At 42.3% G+C, this 18,016-nt stretch overlaps 1 protein-coding gene across 1 annotated transcript in view; it reads right to left on the reverse strand.

Moving 5' to 3' along the window:
- Nucleotides 1-5,702: 5,702 nt before the first annotated feature.
- The window catches only part of MYCBP2 (MYC binding protein 2, E3 ubiquitin protein ligase), a 243,252-nt gene continuing 230,938 nt past the window's right edge, over nucleotides 5,703-18,016 (reverse strand). The window contains exons 75-84 of the mRNA XM_018565383.1: nucleotides 16,704-16,805; nucleotides 15,781-15,909; nucleotides 15,135-15,267; nucleotides 14,810-14,913; nucleotides 14,546-14,734; nucleotides 10,665-10,772; nucleotides 8,752-8,961; nucleotides 7,526-7,633; nucleotides 7,140-7,305; nucleotides 5,703-5,818 (exon numbers count right to left, since the gene is read on the reverse strand). Coding sequence (XP_018420885.1) covers nucleotides 5,703-5,818; nucleotides 7,140-7,305; nucleotides 7,526-7,633; nucleotides 8,752-8,961; nucleotides 10,665-10,772; nucleotides 14,546-14,734; nucleotides 14,810-14,913; nucleotides 15,135-15,267; nucleotides 15,781-15,909; nucleotides 16,704-16,805 — 1,365 coding nt within the window. The remainder of the gene's footprint in view (nucleotides 5,819-7,139; nucleotides 7,306-7,525; nucleotides 7,634-8,751; nucleotides 8,962-10,664; nucleotides 10,773-14,545; nucleotides 14,735-14,809; nucleotides 14,914-15,134; nucleotides 15,268-15,780; nucleotides 15,910-16,703; nucleotides 16,806-18,016) is intronic.

The raw sequence follows: 18,016 nt of genomic DNA on the forward strand, positions 1-18,016 counted from the left end.
TGAGGGCACGGTCATGTAGGTGATGGCACGGTCCTGTAGGTGAGGGCACGGTCCTGTAGGTACGGGCACGGTCCTGTAGGTACGGGCACGGTCCTGTAGGTGAGGGCACGGTCCTGTAGGTGAGGACATGGTCTGTAGGTGATGGCACAGTCCTGTAGGTCAGGGCACGGTCCTGTAGGTGAGGGTACGGTCCTGTAGGTGAGGGTACGGTCCTGTAGATGAGGGTACGGTCTGTAGGTGAGGGCACGGTCCTGTAGATGAGGGTATGGTCTGTAGGTGAGGGCACGGTCCTGTAGGTGAGGGTATGGTCTGTAGGTGAGGGCACGGTCTGTAGATGAGGGCACGGTCCTGTAGGTGAGGGCACGGTCCTGTAGGTGAGGGCACGGTCCTGTAGGCGAGGGCACGGTCCTGTAGGCGAGGGCACGGTCCTGTAGGCGAGGGCACGTTCCTGTAGGCGAGGGCAAGGTCTGCAGAGCCTGCAGCATCTAATTTAGCCAATGCTCACTATAATATAGATTCTGCAGACACATTCAATACACAAGCAGCTGTCTATGGAGATGTGTGTCCGGTATGGCTGTGTATAGGGGGTAGAGATATCTAGGCTGTGGTACACACTTATATAGGAATGTTTTTATGGACAAATGTGAGTTTATATTTAATTTGTAATAAAGCGCAATGTTCATACTACATTATGAGGGTTTTATCTGTGTTTTTGAGTAAATGGAGAACAAAGGCTTGCATTCCTGGCAATGCTGGGGCTGAAACCTCTTGGATGGACTGAATACTGGGAGGAATTCGGGAAACCGATACCGCACTAAGTGAGATATGACCATTCTGTAAAAAGGGGTCATCTAATTCCGGTGAGTGCAGATCTTTTGTCACTTGTTCCCTGGAGGTGGATTACAGCACGGAGTGGTTATTGCTTGTTGTCTCATGTCGGGTCTTGGATCACGGTGATGAACTTGAGTAGCTAAATATATAGATTTACTTTACATATCACTAAAGAGCACTGGATATGGCGGAGTCTAAGAAGAATGATCTATTTATGAACTTTGTATATACACTATTTAAAAGTGTATCACTTTGTAGATATGGATGTGTCAGAACTATTGAGGCTAAAAAGGAATTAAACTATAAGTCCTATACATATTATTCTACATATTGTAACATGGGCATCCTGGAAGCCATCTTTGTTCTGTGTTATATAGACATGTGCGATTCGTTTCGTTACGAATTTTCCTGAAATTCCGAATTTCGGAGCATCCGACCAAAACTATATATCTATTGAGACAGTAAGTCGGATAGATGCTGCCATAGAACAGACCACCCTATTAAATTTATGGTTTTGTTCAAGGCTTAGGTCAGAGGTCATCTTAAGGAATAATATTTGAATTTTAAGGAAAAGTCCAAAATTATTTCTAGTCCAATATTGCCCCCTTTAGTTAATTGCAGGGATGGCTTTTAGAAAAGTGACTTTTCTGATGTCATAATTAGGAGATAAGCAATTCACGCCTACATTCTTGGGTGATAAAAGTTAGGCCTGGTTCACACCTTGGCGTTTTGTAGTGCGTTTGAACGCTCTGCAAAACGCTCAAACACCGAAATCCCATTATTTCCTATGGGTATGGTTCACACCTGGGCGTATTAAGGCCGTATGAACGCGCTACAAAATGCCCTACGCCCAAAGAAGTACAGGAGCTTCTTTGGGGCGTTTTTGTCGCGCGTTTTCATTGGGATACAGCCAAGTAGCCCTCGGAAACGAGTTTTTTTTACTGCGAATCACGGTTAAAATGCGCGACAAACACGCATTTTCGATACGCCTAGGTGTGAACCCAGCCTTCGGAGAAAGTTAAGAGAGGGAGAAGGAAAGAGTATACAGGAGGCCGTACATAGACACTGGTGGGAGAGATCGGAAGCTGATTGACGGGCTGACCAGGGGAACTGAACCAAAGAGGACCGGAATATCTCTTGTTCCTACATTGACACAAAGCTGTCATCTCTGACAAAAGATTTTGCAATTTCTGGAAAAGTATACATTTCTATTTATCTGTAGGCAATTGACTAGCCATATACAGTAATAAAATAACAATTAGTGGAAGTTTGTCTTTACCTTAAATATATTCTTGGCTTATAGCCAATTTTGTGCATGGTGTAACAAGTTTGTCCACGCGCTGTAGAAGTTGAGCTTGTGAATATCTGTGGGCTGGGAGAAGTCACGTGTCAAATCTGCACATGTTATCACATTCTGCTGAGCTAATGATAAGCTACTAATTACATTCCAAGAAGTTACTTAGTTTTGTTACATTGATGTTTTGAAATAATATCCTGTGGTTGTATTTTAATTTTATCTTGGTTATCAATATTATTGAAATTTAGATTCATATTCTTTGTTGCCAGTTATATTTTGATTATTATTTTGCACTGAATTTTAGTTAATAAAAATATATATGTTTTTGCACACTATTGTACTTATTTTGTCTTCAGGTTAGCGCAAAAATAGAACTCGAGTTATTTTGTGATTTGTGGAAATAAGTTGGGAATCTCAATTACAGATCCTTGCTTGTTTTCATAAATAGAAAACGGTTTATTTTATCATAATATGTCAGAATGTTTACTCTGATAAAATAAACAGTTAACAGTTATAAAAAAAAGTTTTGGGTATCAATGCACTTTAAATTTCATCAAATGTTTTAATGATATGAAGTTTTATGCAGCAAAGTAACAGCTGAAACTGTGATACAAGTATGCCAACTTGTGGTTGACTGCAAACATGTGCCTGAAGTTGCAAAGGGCTGCTGACATTACAACAAGGTAAAAGGTACTACTTGTAAAAGGTTGAAAATGTAACCATTTGCATGACAAATAATAACTGTACTATGTGCTCTAGGCAATTCCTCATTCTCATATCCTACTGAAAAGCATCCAGCAAAATACATTGTATAAGCAGGTTTTATACATGTAATTAGACGGAAGTGTTTTTTTATGGAATATAAACATCACTTTAAAAAAAAAAAAAAAAATCAAGCCAATTTTTAGAGGATTGTTTCTCCAATTAGTTCTTTTTTATGGGGGGGGGGTGGATGTAATTATGTGCCCTGCAAGGTGAATAACTCACTTACAGCCTCACAGCTAAATGCTCAAGAAGGATGGGAAACTTCGGATGCCTTTCACTAAAGCCATGACAGTGAAAAGACCATTTACTACATAGAGCGGAGAAAGACATTTCAGTAGAACGTTCTGTGAACCATTTTATGAGAAACTAGTTGGCCACTTTCCTACAGTAACCTCGATGTTGGCTAATTTCAGCACAATAATTTGCTATATTTCAGTCATTTTAAAAATAGGAGCAATAAAGTACAGGATATATTGTTTTGGTAATATGAATCGCCATTGTTCAAGTTCTAGCTCAAGGCTTCTACATTGCATCAAGCTGCGTTTAGGTAACATCCCTAATGAAATATCTCTTGTATGTTAACAGGCACTAAGGCCACCTTCTAGTTACAAGCAGAGGCACACCATGAGGGCCGGCACAGTCTGGTCCCATAAATATCTACCCAGACAGGAATAGTATAAGGCCTAGTTCTCAACTAGTGGGTTGTGACCCAAAAGTGGGTCGCGACCCAGTGTTCAGTGGGTCACTGCGTGCCTTCCACTTTTCTAGGTGAGAGGCTCCTCAGCCTCCCCCTAGCACAGCACTGTAAGTTCTCACACCAAGCAGCCATTCAAAATATGTTGCCCAGAGCCGAGTGTCGACTTGAGGTGGGGTGGGCTGGGGCTATGGCCACGAGGGAGCTCCATTCATACATGCATTGCTTACAGCTCCCTCACATGTCCTGGGGAGATGCCTGGACCGGAGTGACGTCACATTCTGGCTCCCGGCACCTCTACAGGCGCGCATGGGAGCTGCACAAGCAATCCTCATATGGGTGGAGCTCTGTTATAGCACAGCAGCCCACACTGGACCACAGGTTAAAAATCTACTCCAGTTCTCGTAAGGTAGGAAAACTGGGTGTATCTTAAAAAAAATATATATATGTTTTTTTTGGAGTGTATAAGTGTGTGTGACCATGTCTGTGAGATTGTGTCTGTTGTTGTGTGTGTCTGTTCAGTGTTTTTGAGGGCCCGTTCACACTATTACAGTGCGTTAATCACACAGTCCCATGCAATTAACACACTGTACCATTCAATCACACCTAATGTGTGTTCTGGTGTGGGAGGTGTGTTGCATTGCCATTGCATTTATTTGAATTGCACCCCAAAACTCACCTCCCACCCACAGTTCAATCGACTGCACCGCAACGCCCAGTACCGCAATGCCTTGCGTTCCATTGCAGTGCGACTTGGGTCGCGAATTAATGAGCGAGGAGAAATGTGGTTACACAGGCTGAGAACCACTGGTATAAGGCATAGCATTTGTTCCCATAAATCAGGCACCCCTTACAGACTACTATGACTGGCGGTGGTGAGTCTCTACAATGATTCAGCCATCATCAGTTAAGGTGAAGTCTATTATAGATATTACACTGCAATGATTTTTCTTGGCATATGCAGTTACATCACTGGTTTAAAGCTATGTACTGTGGGGGGAATTTATCAAAGCTGGAACAGACCACATGAGGAGCAGTTGTCCATGGCAACCAATCAGCTTCAATCTTTCATTTACAAAGCTCAACTGAACAAACTGAAGATAGAAGCTGCCCCCCCCTATATATATGTTGCCCTTCAATTGCATGTGTGAAATGTGCAGCGTATTACATGTTTCACTGTACAGTGCCACTGAAGTAGCCACAACAAAATAAATACAAAAAAAATCTAATTCAGAAACGCATGACAGATAATATGATTTAACTCTTTATTTTTCTTTTTAAAAGCCATTCCTCTTAAATAATATCCTAAACATTCACCAGACTGTCACTGTATAAAAATGTACAGTGGCTTTATTGACATGTACATTCCATAAAGTTTACAGCTGCAAAGATATGAGGCACACTCAGTATTGCACTTCATTAAAAGTTCAGGCTCAAACATAACCCAGAAGTTTAAATGAAACTGCCTTTGTAATGTAGTAAATTTTATACGGGACGAACATTGATATTTTTATGTACAGCATTTGTTACAACTTTTATACCTTGTTATGTTTATGTACCCGGCAAATGCCATGAACCACCCTTCTCTTCTCTGCTGGCACATTGCAGGGCTCTCCAGCAACCACAGAGTTTAAATTAACAGTCTAGTAGATACACAAATATTCCCCTGTCTTCCCGCGAGATGCAAGTACACTTGTACCGGGCTTACTGGAAAGTCAGTGTCCACAACTGTGGCTCATCTTCTGGCCATACATATACTGTATACTTGTATTTATATATAACCTTGATATGGGGAGCCTCCCTCTACTGTGTGCATTCAAGCATGTGCTGTGCACATCTGGTGCTATATGTAATGACCACATGCAAGCACCGCACAGTTATCAGTTTGACAAGAACATGTAAGGTTTGGTTTGAAGAGCACAGGTTGCGAATACACAGCTGAATCTGAGGCCTCCTTCCTGATTAACCTTGTTCGCAGACTCTTTAAGTGGTCCCCTCCTGACCGAAGGCTGTCGTCCAGAACCTGCCTGGCGTCACAGACTGCTGAAGTCTGTCTTGAAATTCACAAAAAGGAAATAAAATTTAACAAAAGTGGAAAGGAAACATCGGCTTGTTTTAAAAAGTGTGAGCATTTCTGCACACGCCACAGCCCAATGCAAACTCTTCTCCTGTGGGCGGGTGAACCACATGAAGAGGACACTCTGTTCCTTCAAGTTGTTTGCCTTTTGGACCTACAAGAGAAAATTGAGAAAGGACTGTAAGACAACACACTGCCTAAGCACATGAAAAGTACGAGATCTACCAAGTCAGGATTACCAATCTAATCTTTCTGGGAACACTGCAAGGACCTGACCAGAGTAGCTGTTTTTCATCAAAAAAACATTCAGGGGCGAATTCATCAAAGCAATTGCAACAGTTTTAGCCTCTTAGATCATTTTTTTTTTTAATGTGCAAATCTGTCTTTCAACATGTGCCCCTGTTTTGACCTGAGCTTGCACTACTTTTCCAACTGCACATGTTTTGCACCAGTTTTCTTCTGAGCTTGCACTACTTTTTCAGTTGCATGTTTTTTGCCCGTGTTTTCATCCGCACTTGTTCTGGGCTGTCTAAAACTGGAGCATCACCTAAGAAAACAATCACAACTTAAGAAGTCCCCATGACCACTTCTTCAAGAGGCGACAGTTACGCTCTTTGCCTGGAGTTACAAGTCTTCTTTCCTGGACTCTATTTAACCTCATTTATCAACCACATTACACCAGCATCATAAATCTGGTGCAAATATATTCTGTGCAAGTTCAAACACTCGCAATTGCTATGATAAATTCCCCCCACGGTGTTTCACGTACCAAAATAATATCAGCACATGTATTCCAGTAAAAAAAATAAAATAAATGAATGCCTGCAAGGGCAAAGCATCAATTTCCTTTTAACCTCCACAGCTGCATATATTCCGCTTTCCTTAGAGTTCAGCTGTGGGAGCCAAAGGAAATACCTGGTCCAGACATGAAGAGTCTACTATCCATTCATACACTAATAAAGGTTTTGTTCATTTCCTTAGAATATCGTTGTAGAATTCAGTAGACCGTCCAACACATTTAATAGGAAAAAATAAAGGGGCACCTTACATGAAGCGAGAGTATTGGTTAGTCTCTATTAGACTAGTCACATCACTTACATATTCCGGTCATTTACAGCAGCAGACAGTGAAAATAATAAGAAAACAAAAAGGTCTGTTTTAGGCTAGCCATACACTGGTAGATTTCTCTAGAGAAATCACAGTATTCCCCCATACACTAGACAGCATGGACGGAGGAATCAGTAACCGTCTGACTACGATTCAGCACAAATTGGCCCGTGTATGGCTAGCATCCTGGTATACAGCTGCACAAATTGGCCCGTGTATGGCTAGCATCCTGGTATACAGCTGCACAAATTGGCCTGTGTATGGCTAGCATCCTGGTATACAGCTGCACTTTTTCTCTGTCTGAGTTGGAAAGAAACCACTGTCAAGTTTAGTATCAAATGAAATCCTGCATCAGCTGTTACACTAACCTGCAGGACAATGTGGAAGTTCTTCTTTAAGTATGCTGGTCATCCTCTGGAAGTCATCATGGCAGGCATTACAAAAATGGGTTGTTCCAAAGCAGAAAAATACAGCCACGGAGCAGCAGTAACGGCATTTGTACTCTAGGAAATCGGTACCATGTTTCGGGCACATCTGTTACAGGGAAAAAGAGTGCGGTGTCAGAACTTTGCCTAACATTTTTTTCTTTTAACAGATTCACATCTAAAAAGGTGCATTCTATGAGATGTTAGTGTCCCTCACCTATATGTACTACAAAAAAGCTATTCCTTTACATTGATAACATAGTCATTGCTGGAGTCCGCTTATATAATAAAGGACAGAATGCTGCTGATTATTTGTACTTTCATCATACCTGAGCCCTGGACACATCTGAGCACGCTCCACATATCAGCTCTCTTGGATCGTAGTCATCTCCCTGTCCAGCTTCTGCATCACATCGGGCTTCTCCACCAAAATATGCCTAGACAAAGAACAGGCCGTCCATTACACAAAACAGAATACATTTTCACAGATTAACAGTCTGCAGGTGAAGACTGCATTTAGTTTTCTTCTAAGGAAAAACTGAGAATAAAAATAAAGAGAGAAAAAGGATGGCCGGTGACAGGTAGATGTCTTCCTGCGGGTCATTCAGGACCTGTTTGAGATCTTTGCAGAGTGCTGGGACCTTTCGCGACATTAAGCACATAGTGACAATGTTACTTTTAAACCCATAAAGTAGGAAAATCTCTCTGTGGAAAATAGTAGGGTTGAGTAAGGGCCCGTTCACACCAGACACAGTGCGTTGTGAGGGCGGGAGGGGGGCATGGCGGTCCATTGAAGTGAATGGCACTGTTGCCACGCCTCCGGCCGCAATGCGATCGGCCGCACGGGAACGTAAGGCACATTAATGCCTGCGGTCCGGTTCAAACAAAATGCTGCAAGCACTATTTTTTCGGACCACAGGCATTGATGTGCCACATGTTCCCGTGCGGCCAATCCTATTGTGGCCGGAGGGCGTGGCTATGGTGCCATTCACTTCAATGGATCGTCATGCCCCCTCCCACCCCACAACAAAGTAAGCCAGCCGCAATGCGATCCAGCCAGAATCAGGCCGAAATGCACTGCGTCTGGTGTGAACGGGCCCTAAGGGTTGTTCATTTAGCAAAGTGAATGATAGTTAGCAGAGTCAATATGGTGAACATGGAACTTGGAAGCCCCAATCATGTGTGAGGGAATAAAACAAAACTGGCTTCATTTTATATAGTAAACTTAGGTGAAAAGTCTCTTCCTTTAGAGAGAGTGCACTGAATGGCTAGAAGCCAACCTAACACTCTCATCCCTCCCAGGGAAAGCCATAAAAAGACTCGGATGATTTGTGAAAGCTGGAAGAGAGAGTAGTTGCCAGTAGGAGTCTGCATCAGAAAAGTACCAGCCAACTGGCTGCTTGCTAAGGATGTCAGTCTCCACTTTTGTGCCAATTTTCCTAAAACAGCTCCAATATACGTGGGTCCATGACTTCGGGTATTCCCCACTAGTTTTTCCCACCAACAATGCTAAGCTGTTCTGCAGACACAGAAAAGTGGATATAAGTGGAATTACCTTTTTGCATTTGTAGCAGACATAGTAAGCATATCTATTCATGGCATAGCTGGCTGGATCATTGTAAAATCGTACTCCTGGCGTCGTGATTGCATCACTTTTGTGCAGTCCTTCATATTCCAGCCTCATTAAGGCTTTTCTTCTTACGTCTTCATAAAGCTCTTTGATTGGATCCAGGAGATCCTTTAATACTGTATGATTGATTTTGTTCTAAAAACAAGCAGAAACTGCAATTTAGTATCACAAAATGGAGACGCTGGTAGTTAATAGGGAATTTGCAAATACATAATTTCTCTAAACAGCAACATGTTTAAACTGACCAACATTAATGTCAATTTGTGATCGCTTTATTGAGTAGCTTGCGGTATCCCTGCAAGAAGGGATGAAAAGTTACATGAAGTACACTCCTTAAGGTGCCAACAGATACTGTTCAGGGTGGCTGGACCACTGCTGCTCTCAGAAGGTAATATCGGGATATCAGGATAGGTTTCCTAACATGTCTAATCAATGTTCACTGTGATTATAATAAACCAGACGGCATCATTCTGCTCACATAGGCTGAAAACAGCCAAGCTGGACAACTGTCATGTATTATCCATGGGCAGCTTAATTTCATGTGTCCCGCAGCTCCCTTTGCGCACAAAGTGCCAAATGTATATATTTATAAAGGAAAACTCATCTCACTCATGTGCTGCTGACTAGACATGTCATCTATATGCAAATATTGACTATATACAGACAGAAAACTATAATAGGTATCACATGGTATTTTATGTAGGGCTGCAACAACTAATCGACATAATCGATTATAATCGATTATTGAAAAAGTTGTCAACTTTTTCAATAATCGATTAATCGGCTTCCGATCAGTTGGCCCTGTTCACAGCTCCACACACGCTGTGCACCTCCTCCCCAACTCACGCTCACCACTGCCAGACCCGCCCGCCCGCATCCACGCTCTACACGCCGCACCTCCTTCCCGCCTCACACTCACCACCCGCCCACATCCACGATCGGCACAGTGACGCGGGGAGATGTAAGAGGAGGAAGTGTGGGGGGATGACAGCCGCCTATAGACAGGCCCGATCTCAGAAGCAAGTTGCTGGAAGACTGCTCAGGTAAGCCTGCACTTTCCCACACATGGTGCTCTATAATGTATTCCTCTAAAGCTGATGGTACATTGTGCTGTATATTATACATAGGACTACAAATCCCAGCAATACATTATACACTATATGTATAATGTATTGCTGGGATTTGTTGTACTCCTCTATAGTTGGTGATATTCTGCACTGCGCTGTATAGAGGACTACAAATCCCAGCAATAATACATTATACAGCACCATGCGGAATACCACCAGCTATAGAGGAGCACAACAAATCCCAGCAGTAATACATTATACAGTGGTGCAATGCCGAATATCACTAGCTATAGAGGACTACAATACCCAGCAACAGTAAATTATACAGCGCAATGCAGAATATCACGCCAGCTATAGAGGAATACATCAGATCCCAGCAATAATACATTATATACAGTGCAATGCATTATACAGCGCAATGCAGAATACCGCCAGCTATAATGTACTATTGCTGGGATTTGTTGTGCTCCTCTATAGCTGGTGATATTCTGCATGGTGCTGTATAATTTTAAACTTTCCATTTCACTATATTGCACACCACACTTTTTTTTTACTTCCACCGCTCCAAAGCTGGCTGTCCATCACTGGAGCCATTTTTTAAAATGTATTTTATTGTTTATCCGATTATCCGATTAACCGATTAATCGAACTCAATAATCGGCTAACTAATCGATTTTGAAAATAATCGTTAGCTGCAGCTCTAATTTTATGAGATTGTTACTTTTTACCGGGTGTGTCTGATCCGTCCAGTCATTTTCTTCTACTACTCACCTTGCAGATTGGACAGGACATAAATCCAAAGGTGATTCGCGGCCCCAGCCATCGGTTTTCCAGAACCCGTCTACAGCATTGCAAGTGAAACACATGGCTGCAGTCAAGCTAAAGAATGACATAGGACGGAAGATTAATGTTACGCTCCTTTAAGCTCTGACCGAAATAAATCCCCCTCAAATTTGAGTATCAAAAGAGAAAAGACATGTAAAGTGTTTTCAGGAATGAGAAATATCTATGAATATATACTGTACATCATAACACAGAAAGTGTCTAAATGAACTGTTGTAAGGTGGCGGGCTGTGTACTGTTCTACCAGCATTTTAAAATGGGACATTTATACTTACCATCAAATACATTTCTTGGAGTTCATTGAGGAACACAGGAATTCAGAGACTGTAGGTTTATACTGCCACCTAAAATGAGAATTGTGACACTGGCAAACAAACAACTGTGGCCAGCCCACTATAGCCCCTCCTACTCCTGGCATGCCTCAGTTTGTGGAACCAAGAACATGATCATAGACATGGAGGGGTGAAGCTTATTGAACTCTAGTGTCCCTAATTGAACTGTAATGAAGAAATGTATTTTACCATACATACAACATTCCCATTTTTTGTTCACAGGAATTCAGAGAGGAGCCCCAAAAGCAGTCCAAGTGAGGGGTGGGCAAAAGCGACAAAAAAACAAAACAGGGGCCTATTTGCAGCTCAAAACGCTGCCCGGCAGCCCTTACACCCAGAACTGTCATCAGATGAGGACTGAACATCTGGCTTGCAAATCTGGGAAGCAGGGGCTTGATGCCAAAACGCACTTCCAGATCTAGCAGAGTGCACCTTGAAAGGAAAGGGTGGGAACCTAGCTTTATGACCATGAGCTTAAATGTTAATCTGTCTGAGCCACTGCAAAATGATGGAGAAGCAAGTTAATAGGGACCATTAGAAAAATCACAAAAAGAGAGTCCGTCTTTCCAAGGGAAGCAGTGGCTATGAGGTATATGCGCACAGTATGAACTACATCCAGGCAATAAGGGGAGATCTCCTGATGAACTGAAGCTGGACAGAGGGATGGATGAACAATGTCCTGGTTAAGGTGAAAGGCTTAAACTGCCTTAGGAAGGAAGAAAGCTCTAGGCCTTAACACCTCCTTTCTGTGTAAGACCAGTAAGGGTTCTATACAGGATAAGGCTGCCAGCTCGATCCTATGGAGCAGACAAAAGTTACAGGGGAAGAATGGAGAAGATTAGGATGTACTGATCCCATGGAGCCACCAGAACATCCACTGCTCCCTCTAGAGGATCGCTGCACCTGGAGATAAACCTGTTCATTTTTTTCTTGAACACGAGGCCAGGAGGTCCACATTGCCTGAAGTTTCATGTTAATTGTGAAACTAGTTTCCACTGATGTGCAAGTCCCCTGGATCAACAGGGTGCCTGGGATTCCTCATTAGCCAAAAGGATGTTAAATGTCAAGAGGATCTTCCATGAGATTGTAAGAAAGTACTTCCCCAACTCCAGAGCAGGATTCCATAGAGCTGGATGAATCGGGGCGTCCCACACTTACAGAATGTTGTGTTGAAGCGGTCTGGGATGGAACAGCGCAATTGAAATTAGGGCTGCAACAACTAATTGACTAAGTCGATTATAATCGATGATTGAAAAAGTTGTCAACATTTTCAATCATCGATTAATAAGCTTTCGATTAGTTGGCCCTGTTCACGGCTCCACACGCCACGCGCCGTACCTCCTCTCCGCCTCACGCTTGCCACCAGACCCACATCCACGCCGCACCTCCTCAGTGCCTCACACTCACTGCCCGCACAGATCCACGATTGGCACAGGGACGCGGGGAGAAGAAGTAAGAAGGCGCAGGCTTGGGGGGATAACAGCTGCCAATAGACAGGCCCGATCTCAGAAGCAAGTTGCTGGAAGACTGCTCAGGTAAGCCTGCACTTCCCTCCCCCCCACATGGTGCTCTATAATATATTGCTTGGATAGTGGGATTTGTATTCCTCTATAGCTGATGGTACATTGTGCTGTATATTATACAAACACTGTACCATCAGCTATAGAGGAATACAAATCCCAGCAATACATTGTACACTGTATGTATAATGTGCTGCAAGGATGTGTTGTACTCCTCTGTAGCTTGTGGTATTCTGCATTGCGGCATGTAATATATTATTGCTGGGATTTGTTGTACTCCTCTATAGCTGATGGTACAGTGTTTGTATAATATACAGCACAATGTACCATCAGCTATAGAGGAGTACAAATCCCAGCAATACATTGTACACTGTATGTATAATGTGCTGCAAGGATGTGTTGTACTCCTCTGTAGCTTGTGGTATTCTGCATTGCGGCATGTAATATATTATTGCTGGGATTTGTAGTCCTCTATACAGCGCAATGCAGAATACCACCAGTTATAATGTACTATTGCAGGGATTTGTTGTATTCCTCTCTAGCTGGTGGTATTCTGCATTGCACGACTGTATAATGTACTATTACTGGTATTTGTAGTCCTCTTTAGCCGGTGCCATTCTGCATTGATTGCTGTATAATTTTACACTTTCCATTTTACTATATATATTTTTTTTTCCAAGCTTGCTCCTGTGATGGACTGCAATCTCAATACAAACATACAGTAGTCCCATCACTGGAGCCGTTTTTTTAATAATCCTGATTAACCGGTTAATCGAACTCAATAATGGGCTAAGTAATCGATTTTGAAAATAATCGTTAGCTGCAGCTCTAATTGAAATAGTCTGAAAAGAGGCAAAAATGCAAAAGCAAAAACTTGGGCAAATCCTGGGTGGAAGAGGCGGAGTCTGGGAGCAGAGCGTTTTAATTTTCTCCTGAGGGAGAAACACTCTGGCTTGTGCTGCAATTAGACCCAGATATTTCAAGTACTGACTTCTGCAGGTCCAGAATGCAGCCAAATCTTTGCAAAGTCCAGATGATCCAAGCTTGAACCTACACCAGAACCTGCGCCGACTGTTCCCTCAACATTCAGATATCCCACAATGTGGATGCCCTGTGAGAGCAGCAAGGATAGCACAGGAGCCAACAACTTGGTGAATAACCGAGGTGCAGAAGATAGGCAGAATGTCAGGGCTACAAAGTGCTGGAGACCCACCGCAAAATGAAGGAATCACTGATGGGCTGTGAAAATGAGGACATGCAGGTAAGCATCTTTGATGTGTACAGAGGCCAGAAAGTCTCCATGAGACTAGGGAAGCATGTGGAATTTTTGAATCCAAATGAAGACATTTAAGGGCCTTGAGATCCAAGATGGGAGGGATGCCACCTTTCGGCTTGTGAACTGAACAGAATTTAGCAGGACTCCTTCCCACAGGGATTAGTGCGATGACCCCCTTGCATCACATGTTGATGTTGTTGATCAATGTTGATCCGGATAGCTGCGTATAGAGACCCGCTCAGCAGCAATGTAACAAAAAGCTTGATTAAAAAAAATTTAGCTAGCAAAAAGGTCAGACTTTTCTATGCTGAGGCGGAGTTTGTCAGAGTCCAGATTCTCCTGTAGGCCCAAATTTAATTCTTGGAATTCCTATGTTGCTCAAAGTAATATGAGAAAGAAAAATGAGTTAACAATATTACTTATGTCTTGCATTCCATGCAAGGAAGTAGTCACAGTTCACTGAACACAGCCCTTTTACTTTTTCATAAGATGCTTGTGAAACGTAAGCAACATTTACAATAGTATAGGAAATTATGTTGCAAGAGTGTGTAAATCAATACTGCTGAAAATTACATTCATATTTCCTCCAAACCATAAACACAAGTCTCAAAAACATGCAGGGGGAGAGGGGGTTCAACGTTGGTTTCAATGATCAGACCTCCCCCAACTTGAATAGCCAACCTGAATTGCAGGAGCTGCAGAGAGCGCTTCTGTAAAGCATATCATACACATGTCATCTGCATCCTGCTTCAGACTTGTTGCAATTTTGTCACAACCATGTAGGCAAGGCAAACAATGGTCCTCATTCTTCACACCTCCACAGGGATGCCCACACGAATGGGTCTTGCTGCAGGCAGACTTTGCATACTCCTGGAAACAGAAATTTGGTATCAGAGTGATGACTTCATTAAATATGGTAGACGTCTGAATGAGCAACTGACTTACCTGGCAGTCTGTATCAGAACACACGCTGCCCACAGCTGATAATTCTGTCCCATTTCTAGAGCCACAGAAACGACAGGTTTCCGAGCTGCTGCTTGCAGGTTTTCCTATGATAGAAACAGCAGTTTATAGAGCAATGGCACTATCAGTAATTGATGGTAGTAATTGACACTGCTGGTGTTACTTTCTGTGGGTGTCCAATATATGACATAACATCATTAACAGACAGAAAAGCAACATCTTAAACAGAGTAGGAAAACAGTCAGCTGCTGACTAGAAAGAACACTGCTGCCTATTTCACAATGTACTATCAACATGTAATACTTACCCGTTTGTTCTCTGAATTCCACCATTGCTTTCATGGTTTTAGAGTCGGCAAGAGCCATTAACCAGAATAGTTTAGTTCTCCCACAGCCCTCATGTAAATCAACTTTGATTGCCTCTTCCTCCTCTTTGAACACCTGTGTGAAATATAATGAATGATTGAAGTTGTACTAGCGATTACTGGATATCTTTATATATCTATACAGGTTTACAGTTTCGGGGATCCAGATATTAAAGAGGATATATTGTGAACTGCATACATTTGACTGTTAAAAAGAGATGGCAACCAAGAACTTTGTGGGGGTTTGGCAACAACTATGCGAAAATTATTTACTCCTGATCCAGTAAGTGCAAAAAATCCACCCGTTACACTGCCGTTAGCAAATAAATGGTCTCCATGAATATTACATTTATGTGGCTGAAAATTCATAGCGGAGGGCATAGCTCACTCACGCGGATACGAACAGCCATATCACGTATGAAGAATAAGGGGTGTCATGGTTCAGAGAATCAAATGTACCAAGTGGATCAAGGAAAATACCTTCTTCAGGTAAACTGAGCTCATTATAGTAACAACTAAACAAAACATTTTACATGTACAGTTTTGGCTGGAAGGGTGTCACTATTGTGAAGTCTTTCTTGCACTTTACCTGTCTTTGATGGGATTTTGTTCGCCGATGGAGATGTAGAAACCTATCACAGTCTGTACACAAGTTTCCACAGGCATTGCACAAAATGATTGCCGCAGTTTCACCATCATCATGATTATCACACATTGGCTAAAACACAAAAGATACAAATATGAGACAGACACATTTTTAAACAACTTGCTTATTTAACCTATACATTAAATGGTTTAAGTGAATGATAGATTCTCTTTCGGCATGAAGAGCTGGAAAGGAACATCGCAGTAAGTTTAAAAGGATAAGCACAGGCCTTCCCATCTTAAAGTATACTATATAAGATCCCATGTTCTATGGATGATCCTCTTAGGAGTACTGCAGTCTATGCTGGGTGGTACATCAATATTCCAGTGTGTACGCACGCCTTTTCTCCAGTTTATATCCAACCAACATGAACTTTACAGGATTTTGTTTCTTTCAATAGCTTTATAATTTTCTCTTCACCGCTCTGATCCCGGCAGCCATTCAGTAAGGGCAGAGGATCACATCTCCCTTTACTACCTGAAATGTGTTGCCCACCCTCCCCCCATCAATGACTTGGAGGAAGAACCAGCACATATGCACTCAGCGCGCTACCATTACACTTTATATATTAGGGGGGGGGAGGGGGGGGGCAATGGAGATGCAGCATTCCCATGGGACAGGGTTAAAAACTAAGTTAATACAAAAATCTTTTATGTTACATAAGAGGTACAGATGTTCAGGGAGCAGAATGTAGAGTTGCATGCACACGGGATTTGCGTGTCCACTTTAAAGCCTGAAAAAGTGCAATGGACCTGGGGCAACACAGACCAATGGAGGTAGAATGAACAAGGCTTGGAAGCTTGGAAAACTACTACAATAGGCCTATAAAAGACAACATGAATCATTTTGAAAACACAAAAAGTTACCATTTGTTTTTGCTGTCCATCCTTTCCCATCCACCTTCCAGAAGATAACCGGTCCACATGGTCTTGATCAAGCACGCACAATGATGCAACAGCAAGCCATAGCTAAAAAAAAAACACACACACACACACACACACACTTTGTCAATGTATAGCATGGTGAGGTCTTCAAATGCATGATCTTTGGAGTAGCAAACAAATGTGGCTGTTCTGGGGAGATATACATGAGTTAGCTCTGATAGGGCAGCTAAATTTACTGATCTGGCCACATGGAGAGTTATTTCTTGACATTCATGTCCAGATATCCATCTCTTCCTTTCAATATTCTGTTTGTCAAGGCCACAGTTAAAAATGACTGCCCCTTTTTTAAAATGCAAAAGGGAGGGATTGTAAAGTAGCTTTGAAAGCTTCTGCGTTGTGCTGGAAAATCTTTTTATGCAATCACACACAAAGCAGCCAAAAGTGCAGGGCCTTTTGCCCTGCGAATATCTGTTAGTGTTCACTTTGTGCAAATATATTGACAATAAATGTTCTTTCGTTTTTTTCTATACAAGTGGAATTAATTGTCATGTTCTACTTCATTGTGGCCACTAGATGGAACATAAGAGGCATATTTAACCACTTCAAGACCAGGTGTTTAGACCCCCTTCCTGGCCAGGCCATTTTTCAGTATTCAGCGCTGCGGTACTTTGACTGACGTTTATTCCGTCATGCAACGCTGTACTGAAATGAATTTTATACCAAGGTATTACATAAAAAATACATTCCCTTGTAAAGAAACAAAAAAAGGACGTCTGTGTTGGCATAAATCCACACAGAACAGTCACAGATATTTGCAGGGCAAACTTTCCTTCAAATAGTTTATAAATAGACCCCATAGAGCTGTTCAGGCCAAATTCAATGTGTGGCCTGAATGAATTGCTGGCAATGCCAGGGAGAAAGCAGTGGGTGAATATGGTCAGTTTAGGGCTGGTGCAGCACCACTAGGATGTGCAGAGTTAAATGGAAGACGCAACATGTGCCTAGACATTAAACTGATTACATATTCCTAAACAGGCAAGTCAAAGTGCTTTATAACTAGCCATCCCTGCTGCTTTAATTGTAATGTTATTCATTCTCACAAATCTTTAAAATCACAAGACTCTAAAGGCAAGTTCCACTTAACATTAAAGGGCTGGAATCCTGCCAAGGTCTACTCTCATACAAAAACATGACATTAGGCCCCGTTCACATTGAGCGATTTATCGCGCGGTAATTCCGCGATATCGCGGCTATTTACCGCGCGATATCGCTCTTCAATGCATCTCAATGGGGCA

The sequence above is a fragment of the Nanorana parkeri genome, unplaced genomic scaffold, assembly GCF_000935625.1.
Source record: "Nanorana parkeri isolate BGI_ZX_2015 unplaced genomic scaffold, ASM93562v1 scaffold838, whole genome shotgun sequence".
NCBI lineage: Eukaryota > Metazoa > Chordata > Amphibia > Anura > Dicroglossidae > Nanorana > Nanorana parkeri.